Source organism: Eptatretus burgeri, chromosome 14 (genome assembly GCF_056783735.1).
Source record: "Eptatretus burgeri isolate ZD-2024b chromosome 14, Ebu_testis_v1, whole genome shotgun sequence".
Lineage (NCBI taxonomy): Eukaryota > Metazoa > Chordata > Myxini > Myxiniformes > Myxinidae > Eptatretus > Eptatretus burgeri.
The window spans coordinates 50,473,311-50,493,358 of record NC_140974.1 but is presented as its reverse complement, the minus strand read 5'-3'; the positions used below and the strand labels follow the sequence as shown (position 1 = coordinate 50,493,358).

Here is a 20,048-nt window from a genome sequence, read left to right as displayed (position 1 = left end):
TTGATTTAAAATACCCAGAAGAACTTCATAAAAAACATAAAGACCTACCTTATGCCCCTGATAAAGAAAGTCCAAGAAAAGAATGGTTAAGTGATTACCAACAGTCATTTAATATAAAAGGTAAATATCCAGAAAAACTACGTACAACATTAAATGATAAAGAAAGTTTTGTTTTACATCGAAGGAACTTGAGACAATATTTATCTGCTGGGTTGAGATTGAGGAAAATTCATCGAATTTTGAAATTTAAACAGTCATTGGTTAAAGAAATATATTGATTTTTCATACAAAAAGGAGAACAGAAGCAAAAACAGATTTTGAGAAGAACTTTTATAAATTAATGAATAATGCTGTATTTGGAAAGACTATGGAAAATGTTAGGAATCGACAAAACATAACACTTTCTACATCTTGGAAACAGGCTTCAAAGTTAATTAATAGACCAAGTTTTGAACGAGCGGAGGTGTTTTCAAAGAACTTTTGTGCTATTCATTTGAAAAAAGAGAGAATTGAAATGGATAAACCGATTTATATAGGAACATCAATTCTTGACTTGTCAAAGTCGTTAATGTATGACTATTACTATAATAATTTAAAAGTAAAGTATAAGGATAATGTGTCATTGTTATATATGGATACAGATAGTTTTGTATTAGAAATTAAGACAAGTGATTATATGGGGATATGATCGATAATATTGATATGTATGATACAAGTAATTAGAAGTCTGATAGTATGTTTTTTTCATTAAAGAATAAAAAGGTTGTTGGTAAGTTTAAGGATGAGTTGGGTGGAAAGGTCATGAGTGAATTTGGGGGTTTGAGATGAAGGTCTTATGCTTTTACGTATAATGATAATAAAAGCATTGAAAGATGTGATAAGAAGCTAAAGGGAATAAAGAAAAATATAATCAAGGAAACAATAAACTTTACACATTATTACAACTGTTTAACCTTAAAGAAGGAAGAGTACAGAAAAATGAATACAATAAGAAGTTATAAACATCAATTATAAACAGAAGAGATAAATAAGAAAGCATTAGGAGCTTTTGATGATAAAATATATATTTTAGAGAATGGAATCAAAAGTATCCCTTATGGTTATAAGTAGAAGTGTTAAGGGGCATCTTTTTACTGATTTATAAATGATAGAACCAAGCAATAACCAAACCAAAGAGTGGAGATGTAATCAGCCTTGGTATTTAAATGGGAAACATAACGAATGTGAGAAATATCAAATAAGTCTTATTGAAAAAAATAACCGGGGTAAAAGTAAATAAAACAAATAAGCGGTTAAATTTAATTACAAATAAGTTGGAGGATATAAAGGAAAAAATAAATGTCCTTGAATGGACTGAAAACTTTGATGGTTATCAATTGAACAATGGAAAAACAATTTACTACAATCTCAAAATGATATGTGGATTAGGAGGTGGTCAAACCTGAGCATTGAGAGAAGTTTATCATTTTATTTCTGCTCAACAAAGACATATAAACCAAGAACTAAGTTCTAAAATAGTATTTGTGAATAGACTCGATGGTGGTGAATGTAATAGAAAAATTAATTTATTACCTCGAATATAACATGGACAAATATTCGTTGGATCACTCTTTGAGTGGAGTAAGTAATGGGGAAGAGATCGATCTCCTCTTTTGACCCCATGGACCAAGAGTCAGAGGGAGTCTTGAGACAATTTAACATGAGCTTGTATAGGAGAAAATCATTCTCCTGTTTAAGATTTTTAAAGGGGTTGTCAGAAAGGTTAGCCTATACATTTGTATGGGAGGGGGAGAAAAGAATTCTCCTGTTTTGAGGTTTTCAGGGTTTAATTCATAGAGTTTACCCCATTTTCCCTATTCATTTGCATGGATGCCTCATAAACCCCATTATTCCTCTACTTACCTGTCATCGGAGGTTGAGGATGCGCTCTTGGACCTCTCCTCTGACCGCACATTAAAGACCGCTTTTGCCTCATCCACACTGGAGGAATTCTGGCTGTCAGTGGCTGCAGAATACCAAGGACTAACAAAAGCTGCAATTGATATACTTATTCCATTTGGATCTACATACCTTTGTGAGAAGACCTTTTCCTCACTGACATTTATCAAGATGAAATACAGATGACAGCTCATTAGAGTCGAGGATGATCTTCGTGTTGCAGTCTCCAGCTTAAAACCAAGAATACAGCTGCTTTGTTCAAAGAAACAGGCCCAGCCATCCCACTAAAATGAGTAAGTGAATACTATCTGACAATACAAGCCTGTGCCTTTACAGATGTAACTGCTAAAAAAAAGAATTATTGTGTGTTATTGTGTTCAATTAATTATTGTGAGTCAGTATTATCCGAATTATTGTGTTCAATTATTGTGAGTCAGTATTATCTGAATTATTGTGTTCAATTATTTTGAGTCAGTATTATATGAATTATTGTTTTCAATTATTGTGAGTCAGTATTATCTGAATTATTGTGTTCAATCTGAAAAAATAATGAAACTGAAAACCCATTGAGAATCGTTATAAAGGGGAAAATGCAAAATGAGATGAATGATAACACTGGGCTGCATTTGAAATATTTTTTTTCAGAGGTCTAGGTTTTCTCAACGGCCCTTATATGTTTTTTGCATGCTGATTTCAGAAATGTATCTAATTTCGCTCAATCAGGTCAAGTTTTTATGATGCTATCTCAATTTTAAGGAAAAAAAAATCAAATTTTTTTTTTTTAATTAGCATTTTTAAAAATTCAAAATCAGACTTACATTGACAGAAAATGTACAAACTATACATATAATGACACACAAGTACACTTAATGTGGAAGAAAGTGCCTTCTCAATTACGTTCATTTCAATTTCAGAAAAATATAGATAAATCGTTGTTTCTGGCAACACCCAACCTCAGTCGCTCCAGCAGTAGCTGTTTTCCTTCGTCTTTTTAATGTTGAATTTCACATTAACGGTACTTGTGCGCCATTTCATATATAGTTTGTACATTTTACGTCAATGTAAGTCTGATTTTGAATTTAAAAAAATAATAATTAAAAAACCAAAATTTTGATTATTTTTTCCTTAAAATTGAGATAGCATAAAAACTTGACCTGATTGAGCGAAATGAGATACATTTCTAAATTCAGCATGCAAAAAGCATATAAGGACCATTGAGAAAACCTAGACCTATGAGATGATGCAGACCGGTGTAATAGGCTACAAGCCTACAACAGGCATAAGTGTTATAAGGACTGTGAATGAACTGAGAATAATAAGCCTGTAGGGACACTGAAAGGTATTTGCACTGTGCTTAAAGCTGTTTTGCAGGCCCAGCTATATGAGAATGAATGATAATAGCCTATTGCCATCAGCTTGTAAAGCAGTCCCGTTGCCTCCTTCACAATGAGTTGTGCTGTCGGATCTTGAATAAAATTTAAAACTGTACTTAAAGCCAAATTGATTTAGTTTTTGTTTTGTTGTTTTGTTTTTGGTATATTTTTGGTCAGTAATGCAAGGTTTGTGTACGTCTGGTAGCTGTCATGTGTGATAGTAACCTCTGTCTGCAGCAGAGAGTCGCTCAATCCTCCAGTCTGTGTCCCGTGCATAAATAGGCTACATACCACTCTTTGCAATTACAGAAGCCTTTTTATGAATGTGGCTGGCTGTTTTTACTGTGTTATACATCAGAGTGTAAATAATTAATTTATGATGCCAGTTTAGTTTAGTTTAGTTCTGTTTAGTTTTAGCAGCTGGCAGTACTTAGGTGTTGACCAATGTGCTCCAGGCACTGTGGATTTTTTTACGCGCTCCGTGACGTCACTGCAGTGTGTTTCAAGTGTGAGTCGGGAGGGGGGTCGCGAACCCCAACTTTAATTTTTTTTGGGGGGGGGGTTGCGGCTCCAAAAGGTTGAGAACCACTGCCTTACAGGACCGTGAATCGTCAATAAATCAACCACGTGGTACAGGGTTATTTGCCAAACTTCATAATACCTAGAGGCCCACATGGCGAACTACCGAGTATTCACACCCTTGACGGAGCTCGAATGGGACGAGCCGTTTCCGTGCTCGACCCGTGCGTAACCCGAGCGGATGGTTACCGAGGTCTCGTCGGTCCAAATGCACACAACTACGGCAACAACGGCCTTTTTAATTCCCCAACACACACCGTGTTAAACCAATCAAGAAAACACAGAAACGAGCTGATACATTCAACAAATGGATATTTATTTACAATAGGTGGGGAAGGAACACACAAGAGCAGAGTTAAACCGACTATAAAGAAATGAAATAATGTACAGCACAAGCACTTAACAGTTCCTACTTAAAGATGGGCCCACAGACAGATGCACACCCAAAGGAAACGGACCCAAAATGGTCTTTATTATCCCTTCGGCTCGGAGGGAAGTCGAGCTGAGGGACGAGAACGTGGCAGGCTACCTGGCCGCGAGCGCGCGGCTGGGCGTCCACCCCCTCCCAGAGCTCCGGTCGCCAGAAGACGGACCAGGGCCGCCAGACGCAGACCAGCGCCAGCGACGAGATGTGCTCAGACCAGCGCCAGCGACAAGATGTCCTCAGACCAGCGCCAGTGATGAGATGTCCTCAGACCAGCGCCAGCGACGAGATGTCCTCAGACCAGCGCCAGCGACGAGATGTGCTCAGACCAGCGCCAGCGATGAGATGTGCTCAGACCAGCGCCAGCGACGAGATGACAAGCGAACCAGAACACACGCTCGAGAAGACGGGGCGCAATTTGTTTGATCTCTGTTCCTTTGTCGTCTTCTCGGGCGCGCTCCGCTCGCCTCCGATTCGACGGTCGGTTCTCAGGCGACTAGTGGCGGCCTCCCGATTGGCCGGGTCGTCTCAGGCGATCCGCTTGCTGCCCATTGGCCAGCGTGTCATGGGAAAGTCGAACTCTGTGGCCAGATTGGACAAGGGGCACGCCCCTGCCTGCCTGGGTGGAGTCTCGATCTGATGTGATGGAAATCTCCGCCCACGTACGTGGTCGAACGCACGCAGGCAATGGCGTCGGTGTGCGGAAGCGAGGTGAAGGCGTGTTGTTGTTCAAGATGTAAGTGATGTCAAAATCCTATCTATAAAATAACTTCGTTGCACATACACTTAATTCCCTTTTGACACAGGTAGGGGCCCTAACTAGAAACACACACTTATCGAAATAACTAAGCTATGGGAATGGCTGTCTGTCTGTGTGCACAAGGCTTCCAGATTCGTAACACTATTCCAGTAAAAAAACACAAACAAGCAAGAGCAGCTCCGGTTTCAAGTGACGTTTCACCTGTTTTCCAGTGAGCTTCCTCAAGCCAGTAGACTCCAGGCCTCAACAAATGTCTGCTTTTATTTCCGAGGTGCAGCCATATGCCTGGTGTGGGAGGGGGGGGGGGGAGGTCAATTGAGGAGCGTTTTTATTGTGCTGACTTTCAGCAAAAATTTTATTGTGCTGACCTATTAGTCACTCGTTATCTGGTGTTGTATATCTTTGTTTTAAGTCTTGTTTTTGTCTTGCCGGGGTACGAACATGGCTGCCTGTGATTCTGGATTCAATGTGGTGATATGTGGGTTGAGTGATTTGTGGAGGTTCCATTGAGTGCTATACTTGTGTGAGTGCAACGTTGGCAACAAACGTTTTTTTTTTTTTTTCATTACCATGTTCAGGTGTTTGCACCTTACAGTTTTTACTATTTGTATCAATGTAGTTAGAGCACCCTCTTAGCTGAAGCGCTCAATAAGTTTGGTGTGTGTGCGTGTGTGTGTGTGTGTGTGTGTGTGTGTGTGTGTGTGTGTGTGTGTGTGTACTTAACACCCATGCTCTTCTAGCCAAAGAATGCTGCATAAATCAACCAAGAAAAACTAAACAAGGTAAGCCCTTTGCTGTTTCAAACCCTACCTGGATTCCTTTACAGGAGACAGTCACAAGTAATACTGTTGTGGTGCCGGGTTCGGTGGTGAGGACGACCGCCAGACAGAGCAGTAGAGCCGTCTCCCACCCAACACCTGGAATTTAGGTCGAGACTCTGACAACTCCGAAGGTCACGGGTCACTTAAGGACCGTGCTCGCCAATTATCTGACGGCGTGGGGTGGGGTTAATAGACAAATTTCAATACACCTAAGCACCCACGTCGTCAAATTACCGGGGAAGTCAAACCCTCAACGGACTCTGACGAACCGGGTCGCTCTAGCGACCTCGGTCCGGTGTAACCGAGCGGAATTACCAAAGTCCGTCAGTCCAAACGACAACTTACAGCACACGGCCTCCCTAATTCCCAATATGCACCGTGCTGGGTCAATGGTAGAAACGACAGGCAACAAACTGGAACATTTAACAATTTGGGGTTTATTTATAATGGGGGCAATAATCGGGAAGGGATACAGAGCAGAGTTACAACCGAATAAAATGCAATGTATAATGAAAAGAAAACACTTAAGCAATTCTACCTAACAGACTGGTGCCACACACACACACACACACACACACACACACACACACACACACACACACACACACACACACACACACACACACACACACACACACACACACACACACACACACACACACACACACACACACACACACACACACACACACACACACACCCAAAATAAATGGACCCCGTCGGATCTTTATTGGACCTTCCGGCTCGAGAGGGAAGGCGAGCTGGGGGAACAGAGCCTGGCCGGGTACCTTCCCGCCTTGTTCGGTCACACCGACTCCAATCCACCATGGTGAGACTCGAACCCACGTCCCGGAATCCACCGAGCCCACGATCCAGGCTGCTCGACCACCACCACCACAAGAGCCCCGCAAAGGACCGCAGACCACGTTCGCAGACCAAGCCACGATGCCACACCAAAAGCAATGGCCACGATCACTGCTCTCATGCTCTTCCTAGAGCAAAATGGCCACGATCACTGCTCTCACGCTCTTCCTCGAGCAAAATGGCCACGATGACTCACACTCTCCTCCCTTTTGAATGGGGCGAACACTTCATCTGGCTGGGGTGGAGTCGGCCCTGAGGTGTTGAGCCTCCTGATTGGACGGGGCATCTCGGAGGCCCGCCCCCCGAAGAGGCTCTGTAGTAGTTTTCGGCACTCTTGCCTCCCATTGGCCGGAGCGCCTCGGCACTGCTCGCCCTTCGCCCATTGGCTGGAGGAAACGCTCCATGCCCTTCCTCGGAGCGGAGCCTCGATCTGAGGTGATGGAGGCTCCGCCCACGCCTTCAGCCAAAAACACGTGAGCAATGGAGTTGATGGTGTGGAGAGGTGGAGGATTGACTTGTCTGGAGGAAGATTTAAAGATTTAAAAAATCTGACTTTAAAAGAAACCCGCAGTGCACACATGAAATTCCCATAAGACATAATAGTCAGGTGGCATTTGTTCATATAATGGCACTACTTCGTTTTTTTTGCCAACTCCAGTTTCTTTACATATTCATAAGGTTTAGGTGTAAATAAATGGAATTCAACTTGTTGTCAAGTTTCTATGTAATTTTTTCTTGAAATGCCAATGCATTAAACTTTCGCATAATATCGGGTGCAATAATATGGGAAACTACATGTGTTAGATACATTGCAAACTATATTTCTGCCAGAATATTTTTTTTTTACACAAAAATTTTATTTTATAAACCAAATTTAATGCCACTGTGTCCATTTCATTATTTTAAAAGCAAAAAGAAATGCATAACTATTTAAATTGTATGTATCATAATACTACCGAAATCTTATCTCTCTTTCCAGATTCAAGACAACTGGTGAGCTGTAGGTACATCTGTTGACAGCTTGATCATATCAACTTTGAAAAAATGGATGAATGCATCATTTGCAAAGAGTCAGGCGGTGGTCCCTATTCAGTTGCAAGTCAAAAGTCCTTAGAGACCATACAATCCTTTTGTGAAGACTGGACTAAAATCGGACAGAATTTTGATATTCTAAACCGAGTGAGAGATCTGATATTTTCTGATGACACCAAACACATCTACCATAGAAAGTATTACCAGTCTCTGTGCCATAAAGGTAATCTGGTACGGGCTCAAAAGAAATACGAGGATGACATAGCATCAGCTGTGGAAAGTAAGAAACGCGGGAGAACAAGCATTGAGCCTTCTTCATCCAAAACGAGAAAAACATTTCATCAGGAGCTTTGCATATTTTTCCAAAGCAATGAAAATAGTGCAGTGCATAGTGTTTCCTCCAGTGACATGGGGAAAAAAATTTGGCAATCAAGGAGTCCACTAAAAGTGAGGAAGTTGCTGCTAGACTTGCTTATCTTTTCAATGAAAAAGATGCTTTTGCTCAAAATATGAAATATCATATTAAATGCATGAGAAATGAAACAAGAGCTATGGGCTCATCCACATCTACTACTGACAGCTGTCAATATTTTATCAAGGCAGTGTGTGATATAGAAATAACACAAATTGTAGAGTTTATGATTAAAGATGATAGTGAATCAGAATTTCCTTGCTTTGACATGAATTCTGTAGAGGACACATATAAACTCCTTGTTGAAGAACAAGGTGTGACAACACACCCTAAACATCCTACAAGAAACATATCAAGAATATCTTGCTGGAAAAAGTACCAGGAATAGACTTTGCAAAGCGTGGACTGAAGCCAGAAAATTTTTTCTCAACACTGACCAAGGAAAAGTTAATGACACCAATGTATGAAAACGTCGGAGGAGATGAGATGGAAACAGATGTACCTACAGCTCACCAGTTGTCTTGAATCTGGAAAGAGAGATAAGATTTCGGTAGTATTATGATACATACAATTTAAATAGTTATGCATTTTTTTTAGCTTTTAAAATAATGAAATGGACACAGTGGCATTAAATTTAGTCTCACAAATCTCACACTCTCACGATGTCTCTTCGAAAGGACCGTTTAGAACCCCCCCCCATCCACTTTCTCAACAATCCTCTGGAAGAAGTCCCTTCTTTCAAGCTTCTGGGTCTCACTATCTGCCATGACCTTTCCTGGGAAAGCCTGGGAAATTTCAAACCTCGCCTCCAAAGCCAGTCGCCGACTGGGAATCCTCCGTCGTGCAAGGTCCTTCCTCGGCCCACCTGAGCTCCTGACAACTTACAAAGCTTTTGTCTGCAGCCTGATGGAGAACTGCTCTCCCCTCTGGGCTGGTGCTCCTGCCTCCCACCTTTCTCAGCTTCACGCTGTAGAAACCAAGGCATTTCGGATCATTGGCATCTCCCGCAATGAAGCTGAGTCTTTGGGCCTCTCACTCAACCACCGCAGGTTGGTCGGTGGTCTTTCTGTCTTCTACCGTCTCCTCTCCAGTCTCGTCCCCCCCTGCTCTCTCTGCGAATTTGTCCCCACCATATTTCCGCAGTGTGCTCAAGGTCCGCGAACAACCCCCTTCTGGTAAAACTACCAACATCACGAATCACTGCTCACCTTCACTCTTTCATTCCTCTTTTTTTCCCACCTTTGGAACAAACTCCCACACTGTCCTCAATCCCATTCTACCCTCCAGGCCTTCAAAACAGCTGTTCACAACCACCTCTTATCATCCCCCATCCAAATCCTCGATCTTTTCTACCCCCGATAATCCACCCAAGCCCACCTCCTTCAAATTCCCTGCTTTCCTTCTTGAAAGTCCCTGTAATGTTCATCTCGTATTCCCCATGTTCCCCGTCCCAACCCTCTTCCTTCCACAGATTTCCTAATGTCTCTGTTCCCCATTGTTTTGTCCTTCCCACTCCCTCCCCTCCTGTCTCATGCCCCCATTGATGTGCGTTGTGTGTTAGCTCTCATACGAGCCTCGACAAGGTATACAAAAAAAAAAAAACCTCAGACATCAGTGAGAATATCGTTGGAGAACTTAGGTGGGCATTATTTGCACAAAAAGGTAAAGAGGGCCAGCAGCTACCCTCAACTCGAGGAACGTTAGTGCCACACAATTCCAGAGCTTTTTATATGGCTCTTGTGTGGAAGTTATCTAAAGCACCTTGTCCCAAAATACCCTCACCTACGGATTACTGCTGGTAGTCAGTAGAGGATCACCTCAAACCAGTCTGTGTAAATGCACCAGCCCCAGAGGCCTTGTTAGAGCTAAGGAAATGTAAATGCAAAACTGGTTGTAACAGACAATCATGTGGATGCAAAAAGAACCATTTGGTATGCACAGACCTGTGTTAATGTGGAGAGATATGCGAGAACATTGTATTGGACAAACCTATAGATATAGATGAGACAGACTGATATTCCAGTTAAGTACTTTCATATTACATCTTTGCATTTGAGAACTACGGTTGATAACTGTACATGATCTAGTGTAATTATGGCTAAATACAAGCCAAAAAGGTACATTGTGCAGAAAAGATTGTGCAGTTTGATCTACTTATGTTAAAAAGAAGTCTTGAGATAAGTGATGTGCAGCCTCAATTTCGACATTTAGGTGATGTTATATTGTAAGAACAAATGGGGTTTTACTATATCAAAATGTGAATTATTGTTGTCTTTTGCATGTATTAATGAACATCAGAAAAGTATTTTTAATGATTAAATACTGCTTAAAAACATTTAGTTTGAGTTATTTTTATTACGATCTCATAAACACCTGGTTCACATATTGCAGTTTTTGCCCATTTAGCGTACTTTGTATCGATACTTTGGATAGGTCAATACTGTATCAAAAATGTGTATGAGAACTTGACAACAAGTTGAATTTCATTCCTTGACAAGTGGACAAACCTAAAAAAATGAGAAACCAGAGTTGGCAAAAAAACGAGGTAGAATACAATTGCTGCCTGACTATAAGGATGGGACCTTAACTACAAACACATACTTATCGAAAGAACTGAACTGCGGGGACTGCTGTCTGTTTGTGTGCACAAGGCTTCCAAATCCGTAACAATGCATACATGAGAATCCCAATGCTACACACTCCCTCAGCTGCCAGACCTCAATTATGCATGAGAGACACGATTGGGTATTGATATTTGTTACCTGTTCTTGGCATTGAATGTGGTACATGCTTGGAAGCATCAGTGGTGTGAGTTCCATCTGCTGCCATTTGTTGGTGGATTTAAGATCCCACAGTGTTCTTCACAAAGAGTAGGCAAGCAATTACTGGCACCATGGCTAAATTACAAATTCCTGCCCGAACTTTAGTCGAATGTCAGGCCTAGCTAGCTGGTTCGTGAAAGACTTGAGGAAAGCTTCCCCCAGCCAACCCACAAGAATGTGGGAATAATTTTGGCCTTTAAAGAAGAAGACGAAAAGAACATGAAGATTTAACACTCACCTGAGTCGGACCAGTCTCCTGATCCCAATCCTGAGCAACCAATGTAATTGTGGACCGCCGGGTGGTTTAATCCACTACCTGCCCAATGACCAATTTTGTGATGGGTTGTCCTCAGAGACTATATACTCTCCGCCGGGAAAGCCGAACAGATATTTGCTTTGGTTTTCGGTGTACAGAAAACTTAACAAGAATCTATCACAACAGCTGGTTTGTCTGTCGAATAGGATGGGGCCAAGCGATTGCACCCAAGACAAATTGGTGTAGTTTTATAAAAGACCTTCTATAGAGGTTTGGTGCAGATTCCCAATTAGTCCATTTGCCATTATTATGTGTTCCATTGTCAACCTTGTTGATGTGGAAAGTGTATGGTTTTATGATTGTTTTGGACTAACATGGGTCCATTAATAAAATTCAGGTTGGTTGCCGGGGTGGCGACCTTGGGGAACTCCTGTAATTTGCATAAATTCAAGATGGCCGCTACAGGTCAGACGATAGGGCTAAGTTTTTAATCGGTCAACATATAATCCTGTGTAATACCTCTTTTCCATATGATTTTGACATGAGGAATTAAATCTTTGGGTTATTTTTTACGTTCAGGAATAAATAGAGGTTCACATGAAATGTCCATGACTATTTTCTGCTGAAAATTATGCAACACCAATGCAAAAGTGAAGTCATGAATGGTTCACAACAGTATGTTGATAAAATCAGAAAGCATACACATTGTCATGTCATCATATTGGACATCTTAGGAACAGAGGACATAGAGCCTCGTAGACAACTTATGTATTGTTCATTCCCATTCATTGTACTCGTCCCCTTCCGTATCCTCGTCTCTTTCCAGTTCTGCTTCGACACTCCCTTCTTCCACTGTCCTCCACAGTCTTGTATGGGTTGTAGCACTTGTCACTGCAACCACAAGTGCAGTATAGCGTGCAGGAGATCTTTGCATGGTGACAACTGCAACTTGCAGTACTGCAGGCCTTCCCCTCTGCTTTGCATCCACACCGCACAACATCCATGAGGTCCAAAGGGGCTGGTGGAGTAGCAGAAGTTGCTGGCACTGGGATTCAATCTCTGTGGAGTAGCAGAAGTTGCTGGCACTGGGATTCCATCTCTGATGTCCCATCCATATTTTGTAATGTCAAGTTCAGGTGGGGTCTGCTGATCAGCTGATTTTGCAAGTACTGTCTGTAGATGTGCACGCAAAATATGTAGGAAGAGATTGATCTCAGTTGGAGGTAATGCCATGAGCTTGAGGGGCTTGCCAGACTTCCTTGTGTACATATAGTACCTCATCTCACTCATCGTGGTACCTTCTGGCTGACCATACAGGGCACAGAAGAATGTCCGCCCTGCTTCCATGAGCTGTTCATGGCTTGCGTTCAGCTCGCCAAGTGCGGAGTACAAACCAGGGAAGTTTCCAGTTCTCAGTGTCTTCAGGACTGACACTTTGCCCTTGCCGTATGGGTATGACGTGGTATCTGAGCCAGTGATGTAGTGCATTCCCAAAAGCTGCAGACACTTGGGGCCAAGCTGGTCACAGGTGGTGTTGATATCCCAAATTGCTCCATCCCACCTTTCCATCTGCACTGTGGCCTGGATGTTGTGCTGGTAAACCCAGTAAACCATCAATACAAAAACATCAGTGTCATCAGAGAGTATACGTATCACTCTTGTATTGCATTCAGCAGCCATGAGCAGGTGTGAGATCATTGTAATGTTTGCTTCATCATGGTTGAACGCACCATGGCTACGGCTCTCCACAGTAACCCCTTCACCAAAGTTATAGGTACTCAAAACCTTGGACAGCTGCAACTTGTTCTGCTTGTTTTTCAGGATGGCGTCTCGACTAGGCAGGGGTGTGTTTATTGTGAGGTCATAGTTGATGGAACCAATGCCAGCACGCCTCACTCGTTCATGGTCCTTTGCAGAAACATCACAATATTTGTCAAAGACCAAGATCTTCTGACCAGCAATGGTAGACAGCCTTTTCTTGAGGGACTCAACTAAGACTGACACAGTTCCCCTGAAAGGCCAGACAATATGATAGAGAAGTTGGCTCGTGTCAACAATGGTAACATCTGGTTGCAGAAGCTGTTGTGCCTGAACACAGAGTTTGTGTACCAGTGGTGCTTTGTTTCCTTTTCTTAAGCACCCATATTTATCAATCGGTGAGGGGGGTACTGCGCAGAGCTCAAACTGGAAGATAGGTCCTAGCTCCATTTGTCTTTGCTGTCCAATAGTCAGCAGCCCGAGGAAGATGGTTTCTAGATCAAAGATCGTCTTGTCCCCAATTTTCACTCCTTTCTGTAAGTGCTCCATTGTCTTGATGGGGCATGAGATGGTTGCATAGAATCCACCTGGAAGGGATGCATGGAACTCTGCAACCATTTTCTGACCTATAACCACGGAATCCTCAACATTCACTTCAGCTTCTAGGGGAGCAATTCGACCATTGGCAATGTTGTACAGATGTGGTGAGTGATTCTCAAGAGGATGAGACACATTCGACAATTCAAGTAAAATCCGGGACCTATCATCTGCATCAAGTTCTCTCCTCTTCTTCCCCTCCTCCTTGTGACGTGGTCCGATTCTTGTGTCCTTTTCTCTCACTTGGTCTTCATTGTTCTTGTTTGAGGAGTCAGGGTAGATGTGCTCCATTGTATCTGAGATGTAGGCAGTGACAGGAAAGGAATCGATCCACTCTGCTACCATCTCTGGAGAAAGAGTCATACCTTTAAGGCCACCCTTGCCAATTCTAATAGCAGTTTGTTCACCGAACTGATCAGAGCTCACACCATTCCATTACCAGGACTGCAAGGAACTCGAACATTGACCTCAAATTTACTTCTAATCACAAAAATAAGGTTAAATATCGATTCCTCGTGCCAAAATTATATGGAAAAGATGTCTCATGTGTAATTTTAAGTTCATTACCAAAAAAGTTATATTTTCAGCCTGGTCGATGACGGCCATCTTGTATTTATGCAAAAATAACAGATTTCCCCATGGTTGCCATCCAGGCAACCAAGCTTAATTTTGTCTATGCATGCCTGTGAACAAGAAACCACCATAAAACCATACACTTTTGAGGACAACAAGGTTACTTCTCTGGCAAATGGATTAAATGGCCACTGACTTACGCCAGGATTATAATTCCAATTAGTGACTGACATGCCAGACTAACACATCGATGGTGAAAACAGGTTTAACTAGAGGGGGAGCACTCGGTAGAGTGCAAAACCTCCGCCGCCAATACTGCTCGGTCACTCAAGTGAACCTGATATCCTATTCATTCAATTTGACGTCAACAGTGCTCATAGAGTTATAGTTTGCAAGTTTCCCTTTTACATACTCAATTCATTCGTCATAACTAGATTCCTTGAGACTGAAATTGATTTTACTTGGGTATATCCACCTGAAGTTCAAAAATCAGCCGCAATTATAATTTTGGCATGTTTTTTTTTGTTGGAAATCACTTAAAACATGTAGTTTTAAATCAATCAATCAATAAATCAATGCAAAAAAAAAGAAATCGAAATTTTGTTGAAAAAAAAGTTGCAAAATTTTATTTCTCTAACAATTTTTTTTTTGGGGGGGGGTTGGAAATCACTTAAAACATGTAGAAATGCAAAAAAAAAATATTCAAATTATTTTTTTAAAATTGGCCGTCATAGTGGCCATATTGGATTTTGGACCAAGTCCAAAATCAAATGGCATGATCCTTGGACCAGACCTCACCCCCCACCAAGTTTCGTCGAAATCCGTCGAGGAGTTTTTCCATAATACTGTTCACAAACAAACAAACAAACAAACAAACAGAAAGGGTTGAAAACAGTAACCTCCGATCTTTGATGGCGGAGGTTAACAAACAAACAGAAAGGAGTGAAAACAGTAACCTCCATCCATCTTCGATGGCAGAGGTTAATTATAATTTTGGCATGTTTTTTGTTGGAAATCACTTAAATCATGTAGAAATGCAAAAAAAAAAAAAAATTCAAATATTTTTTCAAAATGGCCGCCATCGCGGCCATATTGGATTTTGGACCAAGTCCAAAATCTAATGGCATGATCCTTGGACCAGACCTAATCCCCCCACCAAGTTTCGTCGAAATCCGTCGAGGAGTTTTTCCGTAATACTGTTCACAAACAAACAAACAAACAAACAAACAGAAAGGGGTGAAAACAGTAACCTCCATCCATCTTCGATGGCGGAGGTTAATTATAATTTTGGCATGTTTTTTTGTTGGAAATCACTTAAATCATGTAGAAATGCAAAAAAAAATAAAATTCAAATATTTTTTCAAAATGGCCGCCATCGCGGCCATATTGGATTTTGGACCAGGTCCAAAATCTAATGGCATGATCCTTGGACCAGACCTAATCCCCCCACCAAGTTTCGTCGAAATCCGTCGAGGAGTTTTTCCGTAATACTGTTCACAAACAAACAAACAAACAAACAAACAGAAAGGGGTGAAAACAGTAACCTCCGATCTTCGATGGCGGAGGTTAATAAATCATGAGAATTAACAGGGAAGAGAAAAGCATGTATCACAGTAATTCACAAGTCACTATACAATTATGAAAGCTACAAGCATACAATCTGCAGCGGCTTGTCACGGTTATTTTAACTCATTCATATGAAAGAGTAAAGACGGGGGAAATGATAAGACAAAGACGAGAAAAACCTTGGCTCCCACACCTCTTCGGGTTGAAAAAAGGGGTTTAGAAATATTTCCTTTATTCTTGAGAAAAGTCAGCAGAGGCATGTTCTATTGCGTGTTGTTGACTCCGAAACATTGAGTCATATGTCGTTCAATTAAACGTTGGACAAAAAAAAAAAAAAAATTATAAATAAATAAATATATATATATATATATATATATATATATATATATATATATATATATATATATATATATATATATATATATATATATATATATATATATATATATATATCATAGACTCCTATAGAGAAGGAATGGAACCTCCCATGCTCGGGGTTTGTAACTTGAGTCTGAAGGATTAACTTGAGTCCGGGGCTAAAATGACTTCTATAAGGGCTCGAGACACGATCTCGGGATCCATATAGGGGTTTTTGAGGACGGCGAGTTCAATGGTGTCATTTTCAACACCACCTGAGGTCATCTTCAAGGTCAAAAGGTCATATTTCAAGGTCAAATTACTGAATTTTGGTATTTTTTGCCCGTTTTTGTGTCTAACTCATAAACGGTGAGAGATGGCTGATTGTAATAAGATGCAAGTGTGTAGAGCTGTCAAACTTTGATATTTATTGTCATATATCGTATTACATAAACATTATATGCATGTCACAACACTATGCCTATTACAACTATGTCTATGTCTATCACTAGTTGGAGAGCTTTTCTTGCCTCCTGAGGCATCCCAAAGCTTTTTCTTTGTCACTTCCATTGAGGAGATGAGCTTTCAATAGAATGTTAGCTGAAGTAGTACATGCAGCATTACTACTAGCTAAAGGTGCATCTACAGAGGATAACAGCTCAGCAAAATGAAATCGGCAACGCATTTTAGTCTTGTCATACAAATTATAGGCATTATGTACAAAAAAGACGGTTGACATAGTCGGCACACTCAATCCACCTCTATTCAAATTATCTAGAAACTGAGATGACACCTCGTTACCATCTTCATCAATGATCTCCATACTAGTGCTATCGCCATATTTATGAACAAGGTGTCCGGCCAAATAAACTACTTTATGCTTAAGGACATCGGCAGACCCCAAGAGATCCTGAGTGTCTTGAGGAGTAATCTCGTCATTGAGTTCACTTCGCTCATCTGGATTTATGGAAGTTGTACAGTTCTTGTCGCAATCAATCACACGAGAACTAGATTCGGGCATAATGTCATGCTTAATGAGTGTTTGCAAATTTACAATTTTAGCTGCAGCCATAATGTCAACTACGTCAATGCAGAAGTTTCCACCGCTTCTTTGCCTGGCTTGGCCGAAAAACTTTTCTAAGGCTTCATCTGCAAATATAGCGGGAAGAACGTAGTCAAAGTCTTTCTCTGCCAGAAGCAATTTGGCAGCATCCACATTATTAAGTGTGGACACAGTGAAGGCTTCAGCAGTTTGCTGAGTTAGCTTCAGCTTACGACCACCACCTCCTTGCCATGCGCAGGTAGATATAATTTGGCAGGCCTGCTCCAGCCTAGTGAAACTTGTACAGTCTGCTGTCCAAGGCTTTCTGGATTTGTCACGCAGATGGATAGCTGAGAAATGGTCTTTCACGTTCATCATCTTGAACCACTCACTCATTATCTGGGTGAGGATGATTGTGCCTTCGCTGATGCCCAGTGAATCCTTGAAGGTCTTTAAAGCAGCGACAGTCTTGTCATTGAACACTTGGCATCCCAATGGTACGCTCTGGCGTTGAAGGGGCTTGGAGAAAACAGCGGTGTGCGTCAGCTTGGTTAAGCGAATAGGAGTAGCCCAGTCGATGTCATAAACCTTCTGAATATCACTCCAGTTAGCTTTGTACTCATTACCATCTTCGACAAATGAGAGTGTCTTGCCATCAACAGTAATCCAGTTGTTGCGAACATTTTTGAAGATGTGCACATAGTCGTACACTAAGAACATAGATTGCTCTTGAATTGACAGCATTTGGCAACTTCCTGGTCCTCCAAGTCTTGAATAAACACTGCGGTTGGTATTGCAATTGTCACATATCAAAGAAATCACAGTACCGCCAGCACCAACTACAGCTGATGCAGCTTCGATAAGGAGTTCCTTCAGCTGATCGGCAGTTAGTTTTTTGCAGGGCAAAATGCGTAGAATATAGCGTGGACCACCGAAATGGCAGGCAACTTCAACAACCATAGCATGTGAAGCAAGCATTTCGTGTTCACCACCCGCTGCTGCATTTTGAGCATATCCTACAACATGCCCTCCAGAAAATCGCAATGTCTCAACCAGCTTTACCTCATCAAACATTAAATTGACCAAACGCTGCTGCGGTTTAAGCTGATCGAACAATGTTTTGAGGTTGGAGTCCTGCTGACTACGAGCAAGTATCTGTTTTACCTTTTTTGTTGATGGTAGAATGATTAAGCCGGATTGACGAAAAATTCTGTATGCACTGGGTGATATGTTGTGAAGCTGCATTGCAAAAATCATAGTATCAGTATCAAATCGGTGACGATCAAGAGGTTTGAACATAAGATGCAGCTGCGACAGAAGGAAGGTGAAATGAGGAAGCTCGTGTGCCTCAGTCATCCAACAGAGCTGGCTTATTACAAGCTGAAGAATTTCCTTGCTTGTGCATGGAAATAGATGTTTACCTGGTCAGTTATGGATCTAATCTGGGACCATTTTGAGAGCAGGCTGTTCTTCTGCAAAGGAAAAAGTCGTTTGGGCACCTCAATGCCATCTTTCTCAACTCTATTCAAGAATAGAAATCCAAAAGGTGAGTGAACTTGTTGGAAATGAAAGAACTGCTTGACAGTTTGTCCAGTAGCATCAGTTCTTGATAGGTAAAGGTTTTCCTGGTCTTTTATGATGTTAAAGCCAGGAAAATAGGAGCTGATTTTAGCACAGAAGTGGTCGAAATCTTGGATATTGTCTGCAGCCTCATCAGCTGCCTGCATCTTCTTAGCTCTTGATTCTGACGTAGAAGATGATGTTGGGCGTGGGGCTGAGGTCACCTGCTTCAAAGCTGATTTCGAAACTCCAGGAAATATTGATGGGGGTTCTTTGGGTCGTTTGCCACCCCTAACTGACACCCAATCACAATTGAAATGTGTCTCACAAATATATATCTCCTTTAAGCACCTCAATCGTTCTTTCTCATTTGGCATTGCCAATATCCATCTCTCCCTCTCCTCAGGATCTTTTGGGAAGGATATGACCTTTACATAAGGCGTCCCATCATAGTTTCCTCTACAACCAAAGCAGCTGCAACGACGTGGCATATTGTCACCAAAGCAGGAAACAACACAAAGATCCTGTGAGATCACCAGCTGGACAGTTTCTGAAAGAGAAACAAACAAAACATACATTAGTTAACGATGATAGAAATCAGCAAGTAGGTGCAGTAGGTGCACAATGTCATGTTTTGCCATGGACTTTACAAAAGTTTTCCTCCATGAGTTAGACACAGAAACAGGCAAAAAATAACAAAAATCAGTGATTTGACCTTGAAATATGACCTTTTGACCTTGAAGATGACCTCAGGTGGTGTTGAAAATGACACTATTGAACTCGCCGTCCTCAAAAACCTCTATATGGATCCCGAGATCGTGTCTCTAGCCCTGGACTCAAGTTAATCCTTCAGACTGAAGTTACAAACCCCGAGATCGTGACGTTCCAGTCCTTCTCTAAAGGAGACTATGATAAATTATATATATATATATATATATATATATATATATATATATATATATATATATATATATATATATATATATATATATATATATATATATATATTGCAGCTTCTTTGGGTAGAAGAACATGGGAGGAGTCAATTTATTTATATAATTCTAGCCACCTGAATTTAATTGATTAGGTGAGAGCCAATTGGTTATTCACTCCAATCACAGATGTGAGTAGCCTTTGTTATATATATATATATATATATATATATATATATATATATATATATATATATATATATATATATATATATATATATATATAGTAATACCTTGACATACGAGTTTAATTCGTTCTGTGACCAAGTTCGGAAATCAAAACAATTTTCCCAATTGAAATTTATTAAAATACCACAAATGA

General features: G+C 41.0%; 1 protein-coding gene across 2 annotated transcripts in view; it reads right to left on the bottom strand.

Annotated features, from left to right (window-relative positions):
* Positions 1 to 20,048, bottom strand: part of LOC147013164 (uncharacterized) — a 121,710-nt gene that overhangs the window by 82,817 nt on the left and 18,845 nt on the right. The window contains exon 3 of one of the 2 annotated variants that reach the window (XM_085854793.1): positions 16,546 to 19,284. The exons of the other annotated variant lie outside the window; for it this stretch is intronic. Within the exon in view, the coding sequence (XP_085710919.1) occupies positions 16,641 to 18,530 (1,890 nt within the window). The 5' untranslated portion in view covers positions 18,531 to 19,284 and the 3' untranslated portion in view covers positions 16,546 to 16,640. Of the gene's footprint in view, positions 1 to 16,545; positions 19,285 to 20,048 lie in introns of those variants that run through there. 2 annotated transcript variants of the gene reach the window in all.